General features: G+C 37.0%; 2 protein-coding genes across 5 annotated transcripts in view; one reads left to right on the top strand and one right to left on the bottom strand.

The window, feature by feature from the left end:
• Positions 1-359: 359 nt before the first annotated feature.
• On the bottom strand, positions 360-6,256 carry bloc1s6 (biogenesis of lysosomal organelles complex-1, subunit 6, pallidin). 2 transcript variants are annotated; one of them, XM_030131144.1, is made up of 6 exons: positions 6,128-6,256; positions 5,813-5,910; positions 4,151-4,316; positions 1,739-1,826; positions 1,523-1,609; positions 360-1,378 (listed from the first exon to the last, which is right to left on the bottom strand). In XM_030131144.1, exons 2-6 carry the CDS (start codon positions 5,874-5,876, stop codon positions 1,259-1,261), a joined length of 525 nt encoding a protein of 174 aa, XP_029987004.1. In that variant the 5' UTR covers positions 5,877-5,910; positions 6,128-6,256; the 3' UTR covers positions 360-1,258. The 2 variants fall into 2 exon arrangements, with proteins under 2 accessions (XP_029987004.1, XP_029987005.1); XM_030131145.1 differs by having other exon boundaries at positions 4,151-4,313.
• A 33-nt stretch (positions 6,257-6,289) lies between these two features.
• slc30a4 (solute carrier family 30 member 4) overlaps positions 6,290-27,988 on the top strand; it is a 34,587-nt gene continuing 12,888 nt past the window's right edge. The window contains exons 1-6 of one of the 3 annotated variants that reach the window (XM_030131129.1): positions 6,290-6,428; positions 10,393-10,530; positions 12,216-12,632; positions 13,722-13,868; positions 22,256-22,409; positions 23,413-23,635. In XM_030131129.1, coding sequence (XP_029986989.1) covers positions 12,236-12,632; positions 13,722-13,868; positions 22,256-22,409; positions 23,413-23,635 — 921 coding nt within the window. In that variant the 5' untranslated portion in view covers positions 6,290-6,428; positions 10,393-10,530; positions 12,216-12,235. The remainder of the gene's footprint in view (positions 6,429-10,392; positions 10,531-12,215; positions 12,633-13,721; positions 13,869-22,255; positions 22,410-23,412; positions 23,636-27,988) is intronic. The other 2 variants (XM_030131128.1, XM_030131130.1) reach the window with 2 other exon arrangements.

The following is a 27,988-nucleotide window of genomic DNA, read 5'->3' as shown; positions in this document are numbered from 1 at the left end:
TAACAAGCAGAATATTGTTCAAATTGCACATTTCGGGTTGTTCATCTTTGCTTTTATTTATGTATTTATTTGCATTTTATTGTGAAAGAATAGTTTTATAAATGTAAATATTTTCACAGTGTAATGTTATTTTTTTACTTCAATTTTTTCCACATAATTTTTCACAAAGAAAATTGTAGTTGTCATTATTTATGGGTTATTGTGTTGTTATTTTTACTGGAGATCACATTGGTCTGTATATGGAACCTGAACCAAAAGGATTTTGACAACCTGGACTGTTCAGGTTATTTTTGCACTTTCATCCTGTGGGCCGGAATGGAACCTTTGGCGGGGGGGCAGATTTGGACCCCAGGCCGCATGTTTGACACCTGTGGTTTAGAGGAACGTGCACATGAGGGGGTGCATCATTCCATTAAAATGACTAAAGCCCTTCAAAAGATCATGCCACATGTAAAGACGTGTGTCTCTGTGAAAACTTTATTGTTCTGTCACATAGCAAAGATGGCTTTGAAAAAAGACAAAAGGAATGACAGATTTATTCACCTTTGTTCTGTATTGAGTATATCCAGCCCAATATGAATAGAATTTACTAAGGTTTACAGCAGTCAACTTACCGATAACTGTACCTTTATTTAACATGTAAAGAGCATGTCTTAACTCGGCTGTGCTTGGCATGTCTGTGAACTACCCTTTCCTCTACTGACATCACTAGCAATGGTGGTTCAGATGCGCCTTTATGATTACACATTGGTTACATTCCTCCACACCCTCATCTGTGTGTCTATCTGGTCTAACCTAGACTGTGTTAGTCTTTACTAAACCAATCAGCTGCACCCATGCTCACAACTATACACTGCAGGTCGCCCACCCCTTCTAACCTCCTCCCTCCTTAACTTAATTTGTGCAGCTTTATAAAAGTGGCCCAGAGTTTACCGTTATGGCTCAGGGAAGGAATTAAGTAGCAATTCAAGGCAGAAATGTCCCATCGGTATGTGATGTCAACTCCGTTTAACAGGAACAAATGAAACGTGATGAGAGTTCAACAATTCGGTGATGGATTGTCTAGTTTGTGAAAGTGGAATTGATCACAATATGAAAGGTAATGGAAACCAGCGTCTGCTCACAAGGCAAAGAAAAGTTTCCCCAAATGTGTCAATGCTTTAGAAAAAGGCAGCACTGATATGTTCTTAATTGGTAAGAAATAGGCTAAAACAAGAAAATCCAATGGTCCTTAAATACATCTGTCACATTCAGGATCCTACGTTCTTTTAGCAGGTTTGGCGATGAGCTGCCGTTCTCTCTCCAGCTCCTTCTCTCGCTGCTGCTCCTTTTCCAGCACCTCCTTCTGCTTCTGCTGTTGCAGTTTCAAAGCTCTCTTCTGAAAGGAAATAACAGTATTAAATGAATATTTACATTTAATCAATAGTAATATTAAATCAGTGTCATGAACGTTATCTTCCATCCATCCTCCATACACTTAATATCTGCTCCTCATGTTGTAAAACACTTTCAGTAAGAATACCTTTAGTTTAGTCGTCTTTTCATGGAGCAAAATCATCTCTTTCCTTATAGACACCAGTTTATTGTGGTAAAACTTGGCCTCTGTAAACTGAAATCAAACTGAATTAGAGATCACATGTGCTAGTTGGTAGGAACAAGAGACAACTCCAACATTCATTAATAAAGGCATGATGATGATGATGATGATGATGATGACTATGATGTAGATGGAACATACCAGTGAATTAAGGTCCAATAAGGTGTTACATTCTCTGAACTTTGTGACTTCTTGGTCCAGTGTGTCTAGTAATATCAGCTGATTCTGTCTGGTTGGGGAAACATACCAAAAAAAAAGAAAAGTTACATTTTCAGGAAAATAAAAACCATGTTCCAGTTGTCTAATCATTAGTAGATGACAAAAAAAACTATACATGACAATGGCAGTTTAGAATAAACAAATCTACCTCGATACAAACTTAAAATGGAATCAAATCTGCTGATCTGTTTATACACAATCATTTTTCAGATATATCTTCTTTTATTCAGACCTTCCAGTTTGAGATCTGAACTAAAAAAGTCTTTGGTTCAGATCAAACTGTATTAAACTGAACCAAGGTTCACTTTATTTGAAGAAACGTTCAAAACTTGGCCTATCAGAATAACTACAGCAAGTTCCATACGACAGTCACTGATAAAAATGAAAGAAGAAAAACAAATATAAGGCAGAGTTAGTTAAAACAAGGTGAATTGACAACATGCTGAAATCAGGCATAGAACATGAATAAACAGCACATGAAGAAAATACTGAAAGGACACATCAGTCCACTACCAAACCTGCAGTGAACCTGAACTTTAAAGTCAGTGTATGTTTCATTTCACCTTCTTTTTCTTTTATTTTGCTCATCACCAAATACATGGAATGAAGCACAAACATTATGTCATAACAGGAAAAATAATGTACATTCAATAATAACAAAATTCTGTGAAAAAGAGGTGAAACCCTTTTAAAAAAGGTGCCTAATTACCTTGGCCAGAAGGTATTGTGATCACTTTGCTTTGTGTGTTTGCGTGTGTGTTTGTTTGTTAGCAAGATAACTCAAAAAGTTCTAGATGGATTTTCACAAAATTTTCAGGAAATGTTGATACTGGGACAAGGAAGAAATGATTAAATTTTGGTGGTGATCGAGGGGGCAGATCTGTCTCGGCGGAGGTCTGCGCTCTCTGAGTGCTTTTCTTGTTTATGGATTGTTTTTGGTTGTTTTGGACTGAAGAAGCATTACAAGTTTATACATTGATGGATGCTGTGAGTAGTATTTTGGCAAATACTTCTGCCTAAATTCAACAACCTGTACATTAGTACATTCCAATAAAACATGGAATTCATCTCCCACATAAATGACAGACTAAGACTTCTTTCCAAACCTCTGTATCGTCTGGTGACTTTAGGGATGCTTGTGTTGTTTGTTCTAAAGTTACAAATTGCTTGCCTGTAACCAAGGTTTTCACATAACCGATCATTTTTCAAGTTTATATTCTGATTTAACTTCACATGAAGTTATGTCTCTGATTTCACTCCGCCATTTTTGTACATGTCTGCTCAAGGGATGTAACGATTACCGGTATAACGATAAACCGCTGTAAAACTGCCAATGGTTAGTATTATTGTTTAAATTCTAATTATCATGATAAACATGTTTGATTACCGCACTTTTCTGGAGAAAACGCCTATGTAAAGATCTGCTTTTATGTCAAATATTTGAGTATAGTTTTTATTTATTACAATTGTAATTTTATATACCTAATATTTGGAACCAATATTCACTTTTAAAGTCTTTGAAAAGGTTTGTTAAGCATCTTTGAGTGATTTATGCAATAAAGTATACACATTTTTAAAATTGGATTTTACATATTTTTTTGTGTTTTCTGGCCTTTTGTGTTGATATAGTAGGTTAAAGTGGAAAAAAAAAATAATAGGCAGATGATATAGATGAAGTTGTGCTGAAAAAAAAGATACCAAACATGGGTATAGTAAACATTTGTTTATAAGGTATATAAAGGCAAAATCAAAAGGACTGAAAAACGGACAAAATAGGCTCAGACCACTAAGGGTTAATATTTGAATGTTTCCGCAACAAAAGGTACATTATGCCAATTATGTTATTTGGTTTTTTGTTTGTTTGTTTGTTTTCACAATACAACTTGGTTAAATTATTTCAGTGTGTGTATAAGTACTTTTTGAACATTTTGAGGACAATTTCAACAATACCGCAATAATAATGATAACCATGATAATTTTGGTCACAATAACCATGATATGAAATTTTCATATCGTTACATCCCTAGTCTGCTCAAAACACCACACAGACTGCTCTGTTTCAGTGTCTGTTACATTAAATGTAAAATATCTGCTGGTCCAGATCCAGTGGTGCCACAGGGACACATGTCCTGTTCAGTAGTCTCTGTGTTTAAACTAAATGACTTATCTCCATGGTTAATACATGTATGAATAGGTCTCAGTAAGTACTTCCACATGACACATGTTACAATTTACTGGATTACAATTTTGTACTGCCAGTACAAATTCATCAGTACTCCCTCTACCTATTGCAAATAACTAGAGGATATTTGATGAAAGTATCGATATACTCACGTGAGCTCTTGGAGGGCTCGTTTAGAGTTCTGTAGATCAGGCAGGTAATGGGACAATAATCCCTCTGTCAGTTTGTCCACTGCCTTCTTATCCACATACACATTTTCTACACAGGTTGAGCTCTCAGGACACTCGGAATCCTGTTGTGTCTTCTGAAGATCTTCTGCTATGAAGGAAAAAAAGAAAGTTGTCACTTCAAGTCTACTGAACCATTTATTGGTGAATTTAAAAGCTGTAGTTTGTCAGTTTATGCTTTGCAAAGATACAATATTTCCTAACATGTTCAATAACAGCATCCTAAACACCTGACAGATCAACTTTCACTTCTTTCCTTCTGACCCTGAATGTGTATTTGTTTCTGAGCCTCTATTTTCCCTATTTTCACATGTTACCCTGATGTTCTCTGATATTATTTGGTGCATTGACCTAACGTTAGGACAAACGTTAAATCTTAAATAGAAAACACACAAAATATATAACAATAAAAACATACAACAGTGCGTAGTGTTGTGCCGAATTCTGCTCCCTGCCAAAAATTGCATCCCCAGGCAAGGGTGATGTAGTTTTCGGCAGTATGTTTTTACTGTTATATATTTTGTGTGTTTTCTATTTAAGATTTAACATTTGAAAGTTGTATATACCTTACAGTTTGCACATTCTTTAATATTAAACAGATTTTTTTTAAAAACATAACTGCAATATCATACAATATTATTAATTACTTAATTGTTACACAGCTATGATGGTGTTAAGAGGTTGAATAATTCACAATTTATTTCATACCCTACAATCAGAAAAGAGAAAAATTAATGAACCAGGGTGAATAGGAAGCTTTTTTTTTTTTCTTTTTTCATGGGCTCAGCTGGCTGACAGGCAGCTGTCTGTACCGATAAGGCAGCAGCCGACACCAACTGTACTCCCTGTCATCATTGCCCATTTTTCTGACACCTTTGGTTGTGTATCCTCTTTTATTTGGACATTTTACCAGGGAATATCTCGCACTATTTTTTTTTTTTTTTTTGTCTATTTGTCTTGTCCAGCGTCCTAACAGCAGAATGGTAGTCTGGTTCCTTCTGGTGATGAACAAATTTATTTTGCCAAGGGTAACTTCATAAAGTATATGAAGCGCCCCTTGATATTCTACTGTGTTTATTATAAGTTTTGTTGAACCACATTTCGATGCCGGACCTGACATTGGCGGGGGGGGGGGGGGGGGGGGGGTAGCAGAAGAAGGGGAGAGAACAAGAGAGAAGAAGGTGGCAAAGACCCTCACAAGAAAGTATCAACAATGCAAACAGTAACAACCATGGTGACAATTATAATGGTAACAATAACTACAACCAGAACTGAGTAAACTGGGCAGAAGAGAGAGAAAAAAAACAAAACAAACAAAACTACAGAAAAAAAACAACAACACACAATAATGAAATACATAAGACCTATGAAATGATGAATATAAGAAAGCATGAACAAAATATCGTATACCACGTTTGCACAAATAATATCTATAACAAATAATACCAGTAACAAGGATAGAAGTAGGAAGCATTTCTCAGCAAACTGTGACAGGGTGAATTTGGTGCACACTGTCCTCTTCATGGCTGACTTTGGGAGGGGGAGCAGTTTTAGGCAGGGAGCAGAATTCGGCACAACACTACACACCTCTCCTGTGTAGATGTCCACTGTGGGACGATGTTCCCTCCTCGTCCATCCCCTCCACCTCCATGTCAGCAACTATGACCCTGATTTTCTTGAAGAACCTGAAAAAGAGGCCCAGATTTACAAGCCAAGCAGATCTTTATCAAGCAGATGTTATCAGCTAAATATTTCTGCGAGTCTCGTCTAATCAGTAACCAAACACTGAGGAAGTGTTTAAGCTAGCTCAACCAACGGATGTCTAACGAGAATAGCACGAGCCCCAAACAAACACCGGCTCCACGGACTGAAAACATGTCCACGACATTTACAGCGACTTACCGTCTGTTTGTCTCCTGAACTGTGTCCGAAAGTGCGAAGAATTAAGCTTTTTTTTTTTAAGAGGAAAACGTAGAGCAGAGGAGAATTTGGATTTGTTGGTACGCCTGGAAGCCGTCATGTGACTCATACGTCATCACGTGACTGCGTAGGAAACCAAACTTGCTAGTGTTACTTCCAAACCCCAGTCTGTCGATAAGTACCGAGTGAAGGCGGCGGTGATGTTTAGAGGCTGATGTTTGCACCATGACAGATATAAACTAAAAAAGAAACTGGCTTATACAGGCTGCGCGTCTACATACAGGTGAGTCCCACTCTTATTTCCAAACAGAGGATCAAGCTACAAGAGTCAACTGTCAGTACAGAAGTGACAGGATATGCTAGCTTACCTTTACTAGCTAGCTTGTTACTGTTTGGTCACAGGCTGTTTTCTAAGAGGAGTCAAAGTTTATCAGCTGCCTCACATCAACTAGACAAGGCAAGATATCTTCTAGATGGAGTCAATGTTAAGTCTGTTAAAGCCTTGTCAGTGAAGTTTCTTTAACCTCTCTGTGTTTACCGGGAAGGTGGGGGATGTGACCTAAAATATCACAAACATCTTCATTTTTATTACTACGATACGTGTCTAATCATCAATTCTTTCAAGTGTCAAGACTGATTTTTGATCCTGAGTGAAAGCGGAAAAGGCCAGACGGTTACTTATGGTTGTAAATTAACTAGAAATGTCCCGGATTGTATGTTTTAGTGCGTATTTTATTGGATTTTACCCCCTTCCCAGGTTTAAAGGCTGATTTTTGACCCTGAGTGAAAGTTGAAGAAACTAGACATTTATTTGTGGCTCTAAATTACTTATAAGGTAAAAACATGCCTGGTTTCATGATGTACTGCTTATGTTATTAACTGATTAAATGCTTTGAAAGCCGGAGTTGTTACTTAACAAGATGAAAACGACATAAAAGACCGTTATTTGTGGTTTACTTTTATGTATATAGGCGAAACTAGACAAGTCAAGACAAAAACACGCCTGTAGTTACTCATTTCCTGAGTTATCGCTTATGTAATTCATTGATTTCATGGATTCAGTGATGCTGTGAAAGCCAAGTACATTTGGAGTTCTTATTAAACAAGATGAAAACTACATAAAATATAGTTATTTGAAGTTTTAAACTCAAAAACTGTATGAACTATCCCTTTTCAACAAAACATTACAACATTTTCTGTTTTATTTGGTAGTGTAAACAATATAAACCCTGACAACTAAAAGATTTGCATACTGACATTGGAGCCTAGTTAAAGTTGAAGTGACCAGACAGTTAAATAATTTGCAAAGAATGAAAGTGATATTCAAAACAGAACAAGTTTAATGTACAACATTCAAACCTATTATAAAGATAAAATATTCAGCATCTAAGTAAAATTCAGTACAACAAATGTCTGAAACATTTAGAAGTAGGTCTGCACAATGTTGGAAAAAACTGACATTGCGATTTTTTTTTTTTAACCCTGCGATATATATTGCAATATGAAAAAAAAAAAATACTCAGCAGGATACAATAGCTGTGTGGTGCCTAGGGGTGTGTATTGGCAAGAATCTGGCAATACGATACAAATCACAATACTAGGATCACGATACGATATATCACGATATATCATGATACTGTTAAAAGGCAATTTTTTTGTTTGTTTCTTTTTTTTTTTTTTTTTAATGATTATTTCCTGGAAGAATTGAATTACACCAGAAATATACACAAATATTAAACACATTTTTATTTGATCAGAACAGGATCTAATGCTATATCACAAAATGTTTCTAATTCTCCTAGTTTCCAAAGGAACTACCATCTGCCTCTCAGACAATAAAAAGTGCTTTTAGAATGCTTCAAATAACCATTATTTAATAAAAGCAGTGTTAAATAATAATAAATGAAATATAAACAATGTTACTTCTCGTTGTGGCAACAGGTGCAAGGCACTATTGACACAGAACACTTGTTTCAGTATCATCCTTCTTGTAGCCAAAATAATTCCACATAACTGAAGTTGCTTTTCTTTTTGGCACCAAGTCTTTGTTTTTGGTGATTTTCTCTTGTCCGTTGCTCATTTTTCAACACTGCAGTGTTTCTTGTGGAACTGATCTGTTGGTGTGGTGTGTGTAATGGGGGGGGTACGCACACGATTCTCCCTGGAGGGGTGGGGGTGCACATGTGTTTCGGTTGTTAGGTGGGGGGGCACAGGCGATGCGTACCGCTGCTCGTGGAAGTGGAAGTGAAACGTAATGCTCATTTATCTTTTCCCTACCTACTGAAGCTTTGCAAACTTTCATTTGAGGGGGCAGGACATGCCACAACAAAACCTTACCAGCAGAACGCAGCAACTCACTCACTCCATCAATCAATCAATCAATCAATCTTTATTTATATAGCGCTTTTCATACATGGAGGACATAGCACAAAGTACTTTACATATAAGTATAAAAATCAGTACCCCACCCACCCACACACACACACTTACCCACCCACCCACCCACTCACACACACAAACACACACACACACACAAGCACACATACACTTTAAAAGCCTGACCGAGCACGAGAGGACCAGAAAGTAAAAGTAAAAGAGGAGGCGCTGTCTCAGGGAGCCATCCACATCAGGAGGCACTCACTGACCCCGGCAACAAGGTGCCAGCGACACAGTGCCGCATCTCGACCAGTGGGAGAAGACCAGCCCCCACCCACCAGAAAGGAGCAGACCCCAGTGAAGGAAGGCACCACAGCCACCAGAGTCCACAGCTGCCCCCTGGCACGGAGGGCTCCCTCTCCATGTGCAGGGGCGTGGTCTGCTTCGGCAAACTGATTAAGAATGAATGTAATTGGTGGATCGCGATGGACCTGCAATGTGACTGTTGTGCACACATACATTGCAATAACGATGCTCAAACGATATATCGTGAAGCTCTGTAAGTGTGAATAAAAAGAAATGACTACCACGAATAAATGTGAATATACATAAAATAATCCGCAAAGATAATACACAGTATTGTGCAAAAGTTTTAGTCTTTAGATTAGTTGTTTTTGCAGTGTTGAAATGAAAATGCGTATTTATTTTTAAGTCTCTTTTCTTCAGATATAACAAGAAAATACAGGAAATATGTACACAACCTTAAAAGACAGACAAAAAATGAAACTAAATGGGTTTTAAAGGTTAAAGTCAGTATTTAGTGTGACCCCTGACCCCATGACAAGAAGCAACAAAATCTGTTAAAAACATCTGGCATGTATTGAAAAAAACCTGGAATAAAAAAATCAGAACATGAACAAAAGGATTAAAGACGTGTTAAGTCAGGAGTCACCAATCCTGGTCCTCGAGGGTCAGTATCCTGCATGTTTTAGATGTTTCCCTCTTCCAGCACACCTGACGGACATTATGAGGCTTCTGCAGAGCTTGATGATAGGCTTATCATTTGAATCAGGTGTGTTGGAAGAGGGATACATTGAAAACATGCAGGATTCCGGCCCTCGAGGACCAGGATTGGTGACCCCTGTGTTAAGTGGAAAAGGAAGGTCATACTAAAATTGACCACTTTGGTTTAGAGAAGCTGTTTTTACTGCTGTATATACTACAGTAAAGTATGTTCCATTTTTTGTGTGTCTTTTAAAGCTGTGCACATATTTCCTATTTTTTCTTGTTGTATTTGAAGAAAAGAGATAGAGATGGAAGACGCTAAACAGCACGTTGGCCCTCTGGATGGGAAATATGAGGACAAAAAACCCAAGATGGAACAATCGACCAACAAAGTATTAGACACATTCTGCAGGAAGGAGTTTTCTTTTCACCGAAGCACTTCCATCTTAAAATACCATATTAACATAAAGCATACATTAGTCAGGAGTTCTGCTAGCACTTTGGCTAATGCATTGCCCAACTTGTGAGAAACACGTTAAGTGCTGAGCCTAAATATTTCCTCCTTTCTTGAGTCTGTTTGCTCATGCAAAATTAAATGCAATTAATATAGATAAAAAATTAATGATATGTACTTGTGATTAATCGAAATTAATCCACAGCAACCCTGTGATTAATCTGATTAAAAATTGTAATCGTTTGACAGCACTAATAGATAGATAGATAGATAGATAGATAGATAGATAGATAGATAGATAGATAGATAGATAGATAGATAGTGTTTTATTGCATGACCTTGTTATTGAATGAATTAAATGTGTAAAGTCAGTCACCACCTGTTTTTTTTTTTTTTTTTTGTTTTTCTGTAGGACCTGAAATGGAGCAGAAATGCCAACCCACAGTTGTGTCCTACTACAAAAGTGTAAATAAATGATTACCTCTGAGGACAGTGAGCTACAGACAGAGATCACCTGAGTAAACCTTCTTCACTGGTAGGCCTGTCACAAGTATTTAAGCTAACCAGAATCATTTCACATAAAGGTGATAATTATTCATTCACCTGCCTGGAATAAGCAGAAATGTCGTTTTTCAATTTTGAGTACTTTCTCCGCGTACTCGTACACGGAGATGCAAATGCAATTATGTCTCTATTTCACCTTTCTGAAGTGGTTTATCACCATTTATTCCAATGATATCCTCAGTAATTAGCTTTTTTTTCTGTGAAAATCAGGTATTTTCCTATATTTAATTCACTGATCATGTAGATACTTATAAAAGGTCAGATTAAAGTTAGGTTTATTATCACAAACAAAGAAACCTGAAGAAAAAGTGACTTTTACAGCAAAGATATCATTAACTGAACATAACCCCAGTGTGTCCATCCACTGTCATTGATCCAACTCCATGGGTTTTACTGGTGAAACAATGTTGTAGAAAATGATGGTGTTTCCATATTAACTACGGAGCCTCTGAACGTCCAAATGGGTCATATCTGATGACCATGAAAAGATGAAGAACTGTATTTTACACCAATTATTTACATGTTTTGATAAGGTTAGTTGATCAACAGGTATTAACCTCCTGTGACCCAGGAAATGTCAGCAAAGTACAAGCTTTTTTTGTTTTTTATTAAGTAAGTGCCTGTATTGGAAACATCATGATGCAACAGTTTTTTCAAATGCAGTTTTTAAAATTTTTATGGAATGTTCTCTGTGGTGGACAGTTTTCTTTTCTTTTTTTTTGTTTAAAGTTGTGAAACTCTTGTCCACAAATGTGGACAGAAAACCCATAGCTGGGTATTAGGAGGTTAAACATTTTACATCAGTATTTTGTTCGATGGTGGATGTTTGGGTCTTTATGGGTTAATTCTTTATTTATCAATATATTTATTTATTTTTACCACTTTCCAAATCAGGGAAGTGGGTGTTTTTCTAGATTTACTGTAGATTTAGTTGAGCCTGATGTATATAAAGAAGTGTTTTTAACCTTAAACCAGTGGCTTCCAACCTTTTTTGGCTCGTGACCCTATTTTAACATCACAAATTTCTGGTGACCCCAGACATTCAAAACGGAGACTTTTTTTTTTTTTTTGCTAAAATTAATTTGTTTTTGATCATGTAATAGTTTGCTATACTATGTTGCAAATAAACATTAATTTTAGAGGGCATTTAGTTTGTATAATGTATATTATTATGGACAGAGGCAGTAAAACCAGGTGTAGATTACTGCACAAAGGGAGAATTTTATTTTCCTTGGTCAGGATATGTACAGTCAGTCCAGCTTGGATTTACAAGGCTGACAATTAATACTGAACAAACAAGAACTCAAACTATGAATTATGAAAGAGCTGCAGCATCTGAAACTGACCACAATGAACATTTGACAGATAAACAGAACCCCAGTGCTTCAGTTCAGCTTCAGAGTTTGTCATGTCTTTTATATTGTTATTGTCTCTGTCAAGTCAACATATATTTTTTAGTAGTATTTTTCTTCTTCTTTTTTTTTTTTTTTTTTAATTCAATTACTAGAAATTTCAGGCGACCCCATTTGAATTTCGGGTGACCCTACTTGGGGTCCCGACCCCAAGGTTGAAAAACACTGCCTTTAAACAATTTTATTTGCATATAAAAAAATGAACAGAACACTTTAGTCAGAGTAAATTATTAATCAGCTCTTCTCCATTCTGTGACAGCCCTCCCCCAGGTAATAAAGATGTCAGGTGGGAACCTCTTGACCAAGGTGCGCTCTGCCTTCAGGAAAGAGCAGAGCGACTGGGACCTGAGTGACACAGCACCTTTTGACCTCTCTGATGAGCTTGTGGAGGATGAGGCACCCAAGTTCAATAAGCTGAGGGTTGTGGTGTCAGGAGAGATGTCGGACTACTCGACCAGCGCTCCGTCCAACGGGGTGGCAGTGAACACTTTGGTGGTAGCGGACGATGATGACTCGCTGCTGGACTCGTCGTCCAGCCTGGGCAGCCCAGGGTTAAATATGGACCCCTGTGATAACTGCACCAAGAAGAGAGAAAGGATCAAACACAGAAGGGTGATGAAGAAGCTGATCCTCGCGGCTCTTCTCTATTTTCTTTTCATGACAGGTGAAATTATTGGTAAGCGTGAACCTCACAGTATAATCATTATCACTGCTGGTCAATCGGTGGCTCATGTGAATTGTTCCAAACCTCATAATCAGCATGTTGTGTAGATGCTTAGGTCACGTTTTAGAATACTTTGGGAGTAATACCAAGTTTGTTTTTTTGTCGCGAGACGGAGGCGGCCGCGCTTCCACGTCGGCGGTTTCCGGGTCATTTACCCGCGGCCCTGCTCTGAAAAATTGATCTAATCCACCATTAATCAATAACACAAAATTAAAAAGAAATCGGTCCAAAAATGATTAAATTGATTTTTTTACCCAACCCTATTTGTGTTACTGTCCAAATCCTTATAGACCTGACTCTACATTCATAAATGATACATGATGACACATATTTACTGAACCAGTGGTGATCTTGGATCAACCCATTTGTTATCTGCATTCCATTTAGCATAACTGGCACCATCTGATATTAAAATGCTTAAAAAAGCAATTCACACCAATTTTTTAGACAAAATGATTTTTATAATGATAAAAGGATGTATCAAAGGTCATAAAACTGTATTGAAAATAGAAATATATGATTGAGATTTCAAATCATTGCAATGATAAGTTATGTTATTCATTCTTAGAGAACTTTGAGGGACTTAATTTAGTTCATGTAAGAAGTTCTGTAATTTTCTTGAAAATCCTTTTTTTGATGAAAATTTTAATGGATTTGGAAACTTAAGATGTTATACTATTTAACTACAAAAAGTTTGAAATCATTATCTCAATTCTAATTTTTTCATTCAAAGTCAATAGGCGCATGACTTGACCCTTTAGCATACTTGAACCGTTGGAAAACATACAAAAAATAGTCTCTGAGTACCTGCTGGTATCTGTTGTCATATAATGGAAATGTAGAAAAGGCCAGGCTAAGGTGAAGTGAATAGAACTCGGTAGGAAAGTGCCATTGGATTTGACCTTAAGGAGATACAAATAATGAGAATAAGAAAACAAAAATATCACTTTCCAGAAACAGTATCTATGAACTTTGTAACCACTTGTCAATACAGCGTCTGTGTCGAATCTATTTTTAATCACTCTGGTCATTATTTTGCAGGTGGTTATGTGTCAAACAGTTTAGCCATCATGAGTGACGCTGTGCACATGCTGACAGACGTGGTAGGAATTTTGTTTTCTCTCCTGGCACTCTGGTTCTCTACTAAACCACCCACCAAGAGGTTCACCTTCGGGCTGCATCGCCTCGGTAAGATAAGCCTTCACACTTCTTCTGTCCACTTCTTTATTGTGTTGTTTTATTTTTTCTTGCTCAAACTCTTTTTGTTGGTATTTATGCAGAGACTGTACAGACAGTATTAACTAACTGTGCTGCTGATTATCTCATCACCTGATCCACGCATGCGTCGCGTTCTGTAACCTCCGTCAGACCGGTTCCCAGAAACTCTCTCTATTAATGCATTTTTAAGCCAATCTCTACTGGCACACTTTGGTTCACGGTTTTTTATTAATCACGCCTTTAATCTGTGCATCATCTTGTGACAATCGGGTTCGCCGATCTCAAGTTTCTCTTCGAAGCTCTCCTGCCGCTAGCCAGACACTACTAGCTGGCTACCGGTACTCATCTACCATCATAACACGCCTGGAGCTCTACGCCCGAACTCCACTACTCCCGTAGCTCAGTGCTAACCGCTAACATCCAGCACACCGTTCAGACACTTTCACAGGACTGACTGTTCACCTGTCAATCAACCTCCTCAGTGAATTCTTCTTCTTCCCCATCACCGGCAGCCTACACCTCTGCTTTGCTCACTAGCCCCCCACCCCCCCCCCCACAGGCAGTGTAAACAAGCCTCCCTGACTCCTGCTGATTCCTCCACCGCAGCTGACATCCCTATATGGATTATGCCTAACAAGAAACCTCACAGGCCCAAACGCATCATAAAGTAAACCTCAAGAGCAGACTTAATCTCCATTCTACTCCGCTCTGGACAATATTTTTCCCAACATCACACACACCAAAATCATATGACTCCCCCACCAATATGCCACTTCTCAATGTTAGATCACTCTTACTCTTACTGACTCCACCTGAGCCCCTCCCACCATATAGTATTCCTACCAGGATCACTTCCCGGTATTCAACCAGGCCCCCTAAGCAGTCCACAGACCCTTATGTTAGGTCAGATAATCTCATAAAAATCCGCTGCAGTAACTCCTCCACAACCAAACCCTGCACCTCAGCTGTTTTTGGTCTTTTAAATGCCCAGTCTATATCCAACAAATCTTTCATCCTCAATGATCTGATCACTTCCCATAAACTTGACTTTGTACTTCTCACAGAGAGCATTCATCAAACCTTAACCTCCTATCCATCCCCCGCTCCAACTTCTCAACTAAAGGTGACCATGCTTTTGCAATTCTGGCCCCAACCTTCTGGAATAGTCTTCCTCATTACATCAGCTCATCAGATTCTAGAGACACCTTCAAGTGACTCTTAAAAACTCACTTTTATAAACAAGGATTTCATTAAATCAGGACAGTGTAGTGTGTGTGTGTGTGTGTGTATGCATATATTTGTGTATGGAAGTTTGTTTACATCTATATTGTGTCTGTGTATTGGTGTATTAAGTGTTGGTTATGGGTCTGTCTTAGGGGTTGTTTGTGACATATGTGGCCATGGTGTTTGTTCAGTGTGTGTTGCTTGTGCCAGAAAGTTTGTATCTGCATGTTGAAACTGTTTTCTTATTCTTGTCTTTCCTATTTGTTCTTATCTATCTCTCCTTTATGTGAAGCACTTTGTAACAAGTTGTTTTAAAAAGTGCTATATAAATAAAGCTTTACTTACTTACTTACAACATGTTATAGACTAGGGCTGTGTATTGGCAAGAATCTGGCGATACGATACAAATCACAATACTAGGATCACGATACGATACATCATGATATGTCATGATACTGCTAAAAAGGCAATTTTTTTGTTTGTTTCTTTTTTTAAATGATTATTTTCTTTGAAGAATTGAATTACACCACAAATATGCACAAATACTAAACACATTTTTATTTGATCAGAACAGGATCTAATGCTATATCACAAAATGTTCCTGTGTTAAAACTTAAATTATGTTTTACAGACTTTACAGTTTAAGATCCTGTTCAAATGTTCAGATTCTATTGGTTCAGAACTAACATCGTAACATTATTTTTGTGCAATCCCAACAAAGGAACCAACATTATTTAATAAAAGACTGTTAAATAATAATAAATAAATTATAAACAAAAAACAAAAATGAACCTCCACAATATCTGCATTTGAATAAATACCTAAAACTATCGATACAGTATTGTGAAATGAAATATCGCAATATATTGCAGAACCGATATTTTCTTACACCCCTAATCATCACCCCTTGAAAAGTCATGGAAAAGTTTAGATACTTTGTTTGTAAAAGCGTGTGGGGACCCTGTAAAAGCCAGTAGTTACTTAAGATAAACTGTAAGTAACACTAAGTTATGTATTTGTTTTACTTTTGGCACAAAATTTTTTCTACAGTTTTCTACAGCAGTCACGCAGCACCAGTAAAAACCTGGCTGTCTGTCAGTCACCTAGAAGGAAATTGAACAAGATCAGTCTAATAAACCCTAATTTACACAGCACATTACTTGGTTGTGTTGCATATAAACTATGGCTAAACTCTGTCTTGCGTATAAACTCTTGCAGTAGCCAGGTACAATAAAATAAAACTACGGACATGTTCAAGAGCATTTATTTGACAGTAAACAACACACAAACTCCTTACAGCTCTCACATACAGGCACAAACAAACTGAGATCTGGAAGTTTCAGAGAGGTATTCAGCATTTTCAGATTTGTCATATTTAGCTGACATTGCTGTTGTTGCCATGAGGGCAGTGCACTTAAAATCAGTATTTGGCATGAATCCATCTCTGCAATGCTGACATGAAAATGTGGGCAAGAGCAGCAGTAGGAAGCTATTAGATGGCGTGCCACCAATAGCTACCAAGGTTTATTATGTCGCTCAGATAATGAAGACAAACCAGCCACACGGTGTGCGAAACGGTGAGTTTCTAAAGCTGAGACATTACAAGAGGGGAGTGAACTGAGACATGAATCAGAACTGAAATCTGTCTCTGCGGGCTTTTAGTCAGTTGTCCTAGATTTCTCTGTAGTGTATTTGTTTAAATGTAATGTGATATTTTTCACACCAGGGACGAGTATTATGTGGTGAAGTTACACAAATGATCTTATCTCTAGAGCTTTAGATTCCATGTCATCAAAGAACCCTGAGTTTAATGTCAGTAAATTAGTCAGTGATTAGTAGGGCTGCGCGATTAATCAATTTTAAATCGAAATCGGATTATTTAATTAGGGCGATGTTTAAAAAAGGGTAAATGTCAAATCGAAATTCATCTCCCGTAGGGATGTAACCATTACTGGTATAACGATAAACCACGGTAAAATTTCCAACGGTTAGTATTACCCTTTAAATTCTAATTATCATGATAACCGTGTTTGATTACCTCACTTTTAGGGGAAAACGCCTATGTAAAGATCTGCTTTTGTGTCAAATATTTGAGTATAGTTTTAATTTATTACAATTTTAATTTTATATACCTAATATTTAGAACCAGTATTCACTTTTAAAGTCTTTGAAAAGGTTCATTTAACATCTTTTTGTTATTTATGCAATAAATTATATACATTTTTCAAATTGGATTTTATATTTTTTTGTGTATTTTTTGTCCTTTTGTGTTGATACAGTAGGTTAAATTGAAAAAATATAGACAGATGAGATAGATGAAGTTGTGCTGAAAAAAAAGATACCAAACATGGGTATAGGAAACATTTGTTTATATAGTATATAAAGGCCAAATCAAAAGTACTGAAAAATGGCCAAAATAGGCTCAGACCACTAAGGGTTAATATTTGAATGTTTCTGCAACAGAAGGTACATTGTGCCAATTATTTTGTTTTATTTATTTATTTTTCCAAAATACAACTTGGTTAAATTATTTCAGTGTGTGTATGAGTACTTTTTGAATATTTTGAGCACAATTTCAACAATACCGCGATAATAATGATAACCGTGATAATTTTGGTCACAATAACTGATATGAAATTTTCATATTGTTACATCCCTAATCTCCCTTGTGTCTCCAGGATACTGTAGGCTCCTCCTCCTAACTGTGAGAGCAGTCTCCACAGTCTTTGGTCTCCACACACCAGTACAAAAATGGCGTTTGATAAGGAGAGTGAGAAGTTCGTGGCTTAAAATACCAAGAGTAATTCAGTTGTGTGAATTTGGTACAGCTTCGAAGTTTCCGATGAAGACTAAACTATTCCTCTCTCAGCAGCAAAACCAGCTTATTTCAGCTCCTCAAACTTCATCACGCACCAGAGGTGGAGCAGTGCGTTGCATTGTGGGCTGCACACGAAGACGACATGCCGACTAAAACGCCACCACCAGCCTGAATCGAAATTGAAAATTTGAGTTTTTAGAGGAAAAAAATCAGGATTTTATTTTTGGCCATAGTCTCCTATAAAGCCATAAAACCCTAGTGATTAGTAATTGATTGGATTATTACCAACGTGGTGATAATTATTACTTGATATGAAGCTGTTAAGATCACCATGTAAGTATACCTAGTGGTCATTGTTAGAATTATCTTATCTTTAAGGTTTAGCTTGTTTTCATTGTCAAATTCAACATAAACCAGAAATGTACACTTCCAGTCACATGTCAGTTTTGAATTAATTAGTCGGCTTTTGCATTAATTATTTTGGATTTAGGACATTGGTACTGAATTAAAGACATTGATACGAATGTTGGGGTAAAGAATTTTTGAACCTGGTGAGTAGTATGGCTGGGAATCTCAGGGTAATTCACGATATCATGCGATACGCGATTCACAGCTCATGATAACGATAATATTTTGATATGGTGATACTGCGATTATTGATATATTGTTCTTAATAACCTAAGATGTATCCGTGTGTTTATAGTGGTGAAACAAAAACAAACAAGAAAAATACATTTCATAGTTTATATTTTGTACCATAATTTAACCAGAGTACAATGACACTGTTTCAGTCAAGCAGAACTGTAAACAGGATTTTTTTTTAGGTGTCTGACTGATGGCGACACTATTTTAAACAACGTGATTTCATGACTCACGTAAATATACATGCCACATTTAATTACTGTGTTATTTGTACAGATTATAAGCTTTCTGTGTGTATGTTCACACTGTTATTATCCCCCTGTCCAACCTGAATCGATGCGTCAAATACCGCACACTGAGGATGAGGGTTAGGGTTGTGTGAGATCTTGGCGTAAATTGACATGTGATCAAATGGCATTGAATAACATGCGAAAGGTCGAGAATGCGTACGTGTAGCACACCCAGTGTCATGAGAACTGGTGTGACATATTAGGTCGTTTCATGAGATCAGTGTCATTTTAAACTCCTTTAGAAATCACCACATCTCATGTCTCTTCAGTGTGCACGTTTGTCGTGCCGCCCGTGTATCGTACCTTGGTGAGACAGTTCGTACATACTGCGAAGTCCCTCTCCAGCTTTGTTAAAAGCCAAAGTGAATCCACACTTTGGATTTAAACGATGCAAAGAGTACGATTGTGTATTGGCAAGAATTGGCAATATGATACAAATCACAATATAAGGGTCACAATACAATATATCACAATATATCACGATACTGTTTGTTTCTTTTTTTAAAATGACTATTTCCTTGAAGAACTGAATTCCACCCGAAATATGCACAAATACTAAACACATTTTTATTTGATCACAACAGGATCTAATGCTAATGCAAAATTTTCCCATGTTAAAACTTAAATTGTGTTTTACAGACATTACAGTTTAAGATCCTGTTGAAATGTTCATATTCTTTTAGTTCAGAACTAACATAACATTATTTTTGTGCGATCCCAACAAAGGAACTAACATCTGCCTCTCAGACAGTAAAAAATGCTTTTAGGATGCTTTAAATAACCATTATTTAACAAAATAGTGTTAAATAAGAATAAATCAAAGAAAAACAAAAACCATAAATGAACCTCCATAATAGCTGTATTTGAATAAATACCTAAAAATATCCATACAGTACTTTTTAATATCAATACAGTATTGTGAAATGAAATATCGCGATATATTACAGAATCGATATTTTCTTACACCCCTAGCAAACGATGCATCTTTCAGTTTAGCTTCACTGCTCCAGTCCACCAGATTAGCACCAATGTTTGTTTTTTCTTCTTCTGTGACTTCGGCCCAATTTTCAGCCACTGACACAAGGAGCGCCCACTGGATGACATGTAAAACGTTGACTCGACTCACTAAGGAGGAACGATGAAAGAAGTTTTTAGTGGCTATATTTTAATAATTTTTTTTTTTTTCAAAGACTGATATGCGGCAAGACCGCATTGATAATCCATCATAAGATCAAATATCTCAATATTTTGCCATATCGATATTTTGTCACACTCCAAGTGAGCAGTAGCTAATTATCCATGAAGCTAACAAAAAGGCTAACATAAACAATCAAATATACGCTGTGCTGGTTATTCTCACAAAGGGGATGAGGAAAAACACAGCAGTAGAGGAAGAAGATGATATTAGAAGTTTCAGCTTCCTGTCAGAGGAGGTTACTGTTGTCAAGGCGCAACACAAACAACCCCTGGAGCTGATGGAGGAAGTGAAGCTGCTGAGTGAAAGGAAAGAGTCTTCTCTGTAATTAGGGCCAAAGCTATATTGATTTGAGGAGTTTATAATATGGATCTGATAAATCCAACTAGACATAAAATGACCAATGAATTTCTCTGTAGGATGTACAGTATGAGTTTATTCCCAAGCATTACTAGACCATGCAGAATTACATCACACAGTTCCACCCCCATTGACAATGTTTTCATTCATAACATTGAACCCATTGAATGCATTTATGTCAGTGGTCTAATGTGATATAACTATGTGATATAACTGACCCCTTACCAGTCCTCACACTGTATGACTACAACTACAGAAAAATAACACTGTCAACAAATGTACCTATAGAAAATTATGAACAGAAGAAGCAATTCTCTGAGTTAATGGTACCAGACTAGAACATGGTTTACAGAGAGAACAATGTTAATAGAGCGTATGATAATTTCTTTGACATATTTAGAGCTCTATATAATACATGCTGTCCTGTTTGGAATTACATTATCACAAAAATCCCAGAGTAACTAAGGGACTGCAAAATGTTTGTAAAAAGAAACAGACATTTTGTTAAATATATGTCCTATTAGCGGTGGTAGTAATAAGAATAATGCTGTTGTTGGTGCAGTTTCATGTGTTTTGGTGTGCGTGCGTGTGTGTGTGTGTACACATACACATATGCAAATATTTAATTATATCTTTTCATGGGACAACACTGAAGAAATGACACTGATACATTGTACAGTAGTCAGTGTACAGCTTGTGTAACAGTGTAAATTTACTGTCCCCTCAAAATAACTCGACATGCAGCCATTAATGTCTAAACCGCTGGCAACAGAAGTGAATCCACCCCTAAGTGGAAATGTCCAAAGGGGACCTAAAGTGTCAATACGAAGTTCTCCAAAGTGAAGTTCCTCTGACATTTTTATCCTCAAATGTATTCAGTGTATACCTTAAACCCTCTATTTTACAACCCAATAATTGGTTATAGAGGAAAAAAATATTTTATCATACCTAAATAGCAAGAGTTTTGAAAAATGGCAACATCACGGATGGACAACAAAAGTAAATATCAAATTAAACATTTTTTTTAAATTTCAATTATCAATATCATACACTTTTTTTTTTCCAATATTTACAACATACAAATAATATTAACATTATATTCAAATGTATTTTGCATAGATATACAGTATGCATTTATTAATTTTAAACACTGTATGTTTAGAATATGACATAAATACTATAATAGTCACATATCAATGTATTTGGAATAAATGTAGTTTAAAGTTTATAAAATGAACCCAGAATGACGGTACTAAACTTTGTCACTTTGCAAACATTCACACTCATAAAACTCGGCAAATTTTCTTTTCACAAATTTTTTTCTCATTTTAAAATACATTTTCCTGAAAATATAAGTAATTACTTACCCAAAAATATTAGTTTGGTGTAGATTATTGTAATTAGATCGTTTTGACCAGATGTTAACCTTCCCTTGACTTCGCCCTTCAGTATGTCACAGTACATGTTGGCATTCATGGTTCCCTCAGTGAACTGTAGCTCTCCAGTGTCGGCAGCACTCATGCAGCCCCAGACCATGACCCCACCACCACCATGCTGGACTATAGGCAAGACACACTTTTCTTTGCACTCCTCACCTGGTTGCCACCACACACGCTTGACACCGTCTGACCCAAAGATGATTCACGAGAAAGCCAAACAGTTAGCTAAAGACAAGCAGACTAAGGACATGGATTACTGGAACTGTGTCCTGTGGTCTGATAAGACCAAAATAAACTTCTGTGGTTCACCATGTTGAAATGAGGTCTGGTTCAGGATTTCTGTTTGTCTTTTTCTTAAATACTCGACTGATTGTGTTTTCCTTCTTCAGAGGTGATATCAGCCGTCCTCAGTGTGATGCTCATCTATATTCTGACAGCCATCCTGCTCTACGAGGCAGTTCAACGGACAATACACCAGGATTTTGACATAGACGGCGATGTCATGCTCATCACTGCAGGTGTGGGGGTGGCTGTCAACCTTATGTGAGTGAAATGCTGAAAAAGAATTGTCTCACTCAGTGGAATGAAAGACAAAGTGCAGGCTGAACAGACTGGGACATAACTCTGTGCTTGTAGAGTGAGTGTAGATCAGGGGTGTCAAACTCATTTTAGTTCAGTCCCACATTCAGCTAAATTTGATCTGTAGTGGGCCAGACCTGTAAAATAATAACATAATAATAAAGAAATAATGTCAACTCCAAAGTTTTTTCTATGTTTTAGAGTGAAAAAAAGGAAATTTACATTATGAAAAGGTCTACATCTACAAACTATCCTTTCAAAAGATTTGAATAACATGAACAAACTGAAAAAATAAGTGTAATTTTAACAATATTGTACCTCAGTTTATCATTTACACATGTATATTATAACTTACAGATCATAGTGGATCTGCAAATACACAAAACATTTAATAACAGGCAGAATATTGTTAAAATTGTACTTACTTCTCTTAAGACATTTCAGGTTGTCCATATTTGTTCAGGTTATTCACATTTGTTGCGAACTTATACTTTGTAAATGTAAATATTTTTATGTATTTACATTAAAACAAAGAGAAAAATTTGGAGTTGTCATTATTTATATGCTATTATGATAGTATTTTACTGGACCTGCCCACTTGAGATTGAATTAGTCTGAATGTGGAAACTGAACTAAAAGAATTGTTAATATCTTAGTGTAAATTTAGCATTTCACAAATTCATCCCAAGGGCCAGATTGGACCCTTTGCCGGGCCAGATTTGGACCCCTGGCCGCGTGTTTGACACCTGTGGTGTAGCTCATCAGTGAAAATGTAAAACTCCAGTCCAAAGTCCTGTGTAAATTGCACTTCATAGTGTTAACATGCTGATCCTGATGTGTGTAATATTTAACAAGGAGGTGTAGGGATCAAGTATCTGTACATTTTCAAGTTAGAGTCTAGTACAAAACATATGATAAAATCCAAACTAATATTCAGTTTTCCTTTTTCTGTTTGCTTTTATTTTAGCATGGGTTTCATATTAAACCAAAGTGGTCACCTCCACTCCCACGGACACGGTCACGGCCACTCTCACGGCCCTACGCCCTCCTCAGGGTTCCAGTCTGGTGGGTCAGGGCCACAGTCCAGACCCCATGGCAGCTTGGCGGTCAGGGCCGCCTTCATCCATGCTTTGGGAGACCTCCTTCAGAGCATCGGTGTGCTCATAGCTGCCTACATCGTCCGCTTCAAGGTAGTCACAATTACTGCATTGCATAACACAGTTATTTGGGATAATTGTTCTTCTTTGACATAATAGTGATAAGCATTTAGATTCACTTCAGTAAAAGCAGTTGAGCTAAATAACATATTTTATCTTTGTTTCTACATTGTTTTTCACCATTTATGCTCTGATATTATCTTTTTTTGGGCCATCTTTCTTCTACTAATGGGCTTTGTACATTTGTCTTATTTTCATTAAAAAAGGAAAACTGGAATATAATTAATTCTATATGTTTCAAAAGGTTGATTGTCTTCATAAGGTGTATGAAAATACCAAACTCTAATCCTGGCTTTCCCTGAATGTTCCTTGTGTTTTTGCTGCTTTTCATTTCTATTTTCCCACCAAATGGAACTTTTCAGAAAGGAAACTGTGGTCACAGGTGTAAATGAGGGTCAGCCTTTGATGACGTATGTACACATTTCAAAGTTTCAGCCATCCAAGTCTAAGTACACATGGCTGGCACAGGGAAACTGCAAATGGCTCATTAAATCAGAGTGTGAATGTGGGAGCGAATGAATAATGGATCAATAATGTAAAGGGCTTTGGGTGCCTTGAAAAGCGCTATAGAAATCTAATCTATTATTATTTATTTATTTATATGCGTAATTGACTATTATTAGACTTAATACTACACTGGTGGCATAAAGTGAACAGAATCAACAGTAATATCTGTAACTGCAGTTATTCATATGTAGGGATGTAACGATGACTGGTATAATGATAAACCCTGGTAAAAGTTCCAACGGTTAGTATTACCATTTAAATTCTAATTATTATGATAACCGTGTTCGATTACCACACTTTGAAAATCACGGTGATGCTGCTCATTTCCTGGTCAAGCAGCGGCACTCCAGGCGTGCGTCTGCAGTTTGTAATGTTTGGTCTCTGTAAACATGGTGGAAGGCACCTGCATGGACAGTGATCCAGAGTTTGGGGATAATGGGCTCCTGCAAGGACCCAGTCCGTCCGATTGCGCGCGCACGGACCCGCTTCGCTTGAGCGCGCACATACAGACCGGGTCCGCGCTACTGTTAACCCCCTCCCCGGCCCCCACCGCTTCAGATCCTCACCCAGCAGAGAAACCGTCTCAATATAGATACTTAGGACAAACTCGAGCCAGTTCAAATGGGGCCCAAACCAGTGAACTTGAACTGTACAAAGACACATGATGTGTGTAAAAACCAAACGAGAAGAGGTTTTGTGAACTGAAGGACATTCAACAGTAAATCCAATGACTGACCTCCAGAGGAACTGGACCATATGACACTGTTGTGGTTGGTCTGTCACTGACCAGGACTGAACCACTGACCAGTCTGGATCAGATCACCCTAATATGTTTTAAAATCCTCATTCTTTCAGAATATTTACATTTGTTCATTAAATAGTTCAGGAAAATATGGTAGTGTTTCACTTTCTGTTTGTGTGTGTATAATGGTGTATATGTGTGACATTGTGAATGATTTGATCTGGAAAATGGTCAAACCAGCTCCACTATGACCTGTCCAACTACTTTTTTTTCCTACTCAAAAAAACACTCAGAATCAATAGGAGATTTGATATGGAATTGGATTGGTAAACAGATTCCATAATAGCATTGATATTGATAAAATCCTATTAATTTCCACTCCTGGTGCAGATATGTCTTATGGCCATGAGGAGCTATCATTAATGCACATTTCTAGGCTTGCGCTAGCCTATCGCCATTGGCGATGCATTTCCTGGTTGGCAAAGTTGTTTTGAACCCATGTAGCCACAGTGGCAAAGGTATTTTTTAGTAAAATCGACCAACTTACATCTCTGATCGAAAATGTCCGAGCGATAACCAAGGAAAATAACAAATGCGGTCTCCACTACTGAAGAGCGCTGCCGAGAGCGATCGAACTCACCCAAACGTTTCACACTGCACACATCACTTGTAGGAAGTTACTGCTTGTTCATTTCATCATGTACAACATCTATTGAAAGCAAAGTACCCAGACAGAGAGGGGTACGGAGCGGTGCAGACCGCCACCAGCAGAAGTGAAAACCAAACTTCTGGCTCTTTTCTCTTCCTGCTGAAGCTTCGCTTTTAAACCTTACCAGTGAAAACGCTGCAATATTAGTATCACATTAGTGTTGCCTCTGTCGTCTCCATGTTTGTTATTACTGACTTTCTTCTTCTTCTTCTCATTAAACTTTCCTCTTCTTCGTGGTATTTGTCCAGTATGGTTAATTCAGAGCAGCGCCCCCTGGTAGATTTATTGAGAAACGCTCATTCCAACTCATTAAATGTCAGTAGCAGCACTTTGTTCCAGTCAGACTAATGACAACGACAATAAAGTATTTACAAAAGGAACTAGGAACTGGAATGGGATTATTAGGTACTAGTATCGGTACTCGGTATCGGCAAGTACTCAATAAATAGTCAAATAGCTGAAAAGAAGTCAATTATCTGAGATATCTAAGTTTAAATTAGTAATCAGTCCATGTACAGGGTGGGGAAGCAATATTTACAGTGAACATTTAGTTGTTTTTTCTCAGCAGGCACTACGTCAGTTGTTTTGAAACCAAACATATATTGATGTCATAATCATACCTGACACTATTATCCATACCTTTTCGGAAACTTTTGCCCATATGAGTAATCAGGAAAGCAAACGTCAAAGAGTGTGTGATTTGCTGAATGCACTCGCCACACCAAAGGAGATTTCAAAAATAGTTGGAGTGTCCATAAAGACTGTTTATAATGTAAAGAAGAGAATAACTATGAGCAAAACTATTACAAGAAAGTCTGGAAGATACTATTAAAGAAGAATGGGAGAAGTTGTCACCCGAATATTTGAGGAACACTTGCGCAAGTTTCAGGAAGCGTGTGAAGGCAGTTATTGAGAAAGGAGGACACATAGAATAAAACATTTTCTATTATGTCAATTTTCTTGTGGCAAATAAATTGTCATGACTTTCAATAAACTAATTGGTCATACACTGTCTTTCAATCCCTGCCTCAAAATATTGTAAATTTTGCTTCCCCACCCTGTACATTCTAGTGTGGGCAGGAGTACTTTCTAGTCTAAATAAAATAATTTCAAGAGTCCATACCTGTCCATATTTAATTACCAAATGACTTTATGATAAATCATGTCTCACTGGTAAACTTATTTTATATTGAATCTCATGAACATCAGTGGTCAGAATAATTGTATTTATAAGTCTGTCATTTATTGTTTTGTTATACATTAGATTAGAAATAAAAATAGTTTAGATGAAAATGTTAACTTAAGTTAATTTTTTATGATTTTTTTTGTATGAAACTGAAGCCAGATTGAACATATTTTTAAGCTCAAAATGCACCAGAATGCAGGAAAAAGACTTCATTTTTCCAAAAATTTCCCGGGGGAGCTATGCTCATCACCGCGGCCCGCCACATGCCCCGCTGCAGGGACCCAGACTGGACCCAGTCTGGCTGTGGCTTTTGTGGCTACACTCATTTCTACTAATGTAGCCACAGTGGCTGTATCTTTCATTTTCCTACCACAAGCACAGCATTTGTATGTTTGATGTTGACATGTTAATATTTTAATGTTTCTGACACAGAAAGTATATTGTGTGTGTTATTTATTTGTTTTTGTTTTTGTTTTTTTTTTCAAAATATAACTTAGTTACATTATTTCAGTGTGTGTATAAATAGTTTTGAACATTTTGAACACATTACAACAATACCATGATAATAATGATAACCATGATAATTTTGGTCACAATAACCGTGATATGAAATTTTCATATCGTTACATCCCTATTCATATGACAGTTAATGGTCTCAAATTTCAGTAATATGACATTACTTCATCAAGGTTCTTTCCAGTTTTCAGACTTCATGTAATGTTATTCTCAGAACTGAGTTGTCCTCTCCATAGTTAAATGTCATGACCGCAGGTTTCTATGCAAGGACACCAGACGCACCCACATATAGGGAATACATCCTCTTTAATGTTTAGATACCAAACAGCTTCCTGGTGAAAACAGAGAATCAGATTTGATAATAACAGATAAGCCTCACAACAGCAGGTCTTCCTTATGATTATAAGGCTTAGGTGCAGCATCAAAAAAACATTTCTGGCACCACCAAATTAACATAAAACAATGTGCACGACATTAAAACTCACCAGATCAATTCCAAGATCTATAGGTTGAAGTAGAACCAGTGGACAGGAGTTGTTTTAAGCTTTTTCAGTTTTTATGTCATCACTTGTTGTAGTTTCCAAACTACAAAATATTAATTAGACACATTCATATTTGAAAGCAACACTGAATACATATGTGCCTTACTGCATTTTATTACAGTGT

The sequence above is a fragment of the Sphaeramia orbicularis genome, chromosome 3 (genome assembly GCF_902148855.1).
Source record: "Sphaeramia orbicularis chromosome 3, fSphaOr1.1, whole genome shotgun sequence".
NCBI lineage: Eukaryota > Metazoa > Chordata > Actinopteri > Kurtiformes > Apogonidae > Sphaeramia > Sphaeramia orbicularis.
Note: the sequence above shows the minus strand (reverse complement) of the source record. Positions and strands in the feature narration are given on the sequence as shown.

Excerpts from the sequence above, each read along its gene's own strand:
- bloc1s6 (XM_030131144.1), bottom strand. The coding sequence starts at position 5,876 with ATGGAGGTGGAGGGGATGGACGAGGAGGGAACATCGTCCCACAGTGGA. Across the intron at positions 4,317-5,812 it reads TGGACATCTACACAGGAGAG|CAGAAGATCTTCAGAAGACA; the intron begins GTGTGTAGTGTT and ends TTTCCTTCATAG. Across the intron at positions 1,379-1,522 it reads AAAAGACGACTAAACTAAAG|AAGAGAGCTTTGAAACTGCA; the intron begins GTATTCTTACTG and ends ATTTCCTTTCAG.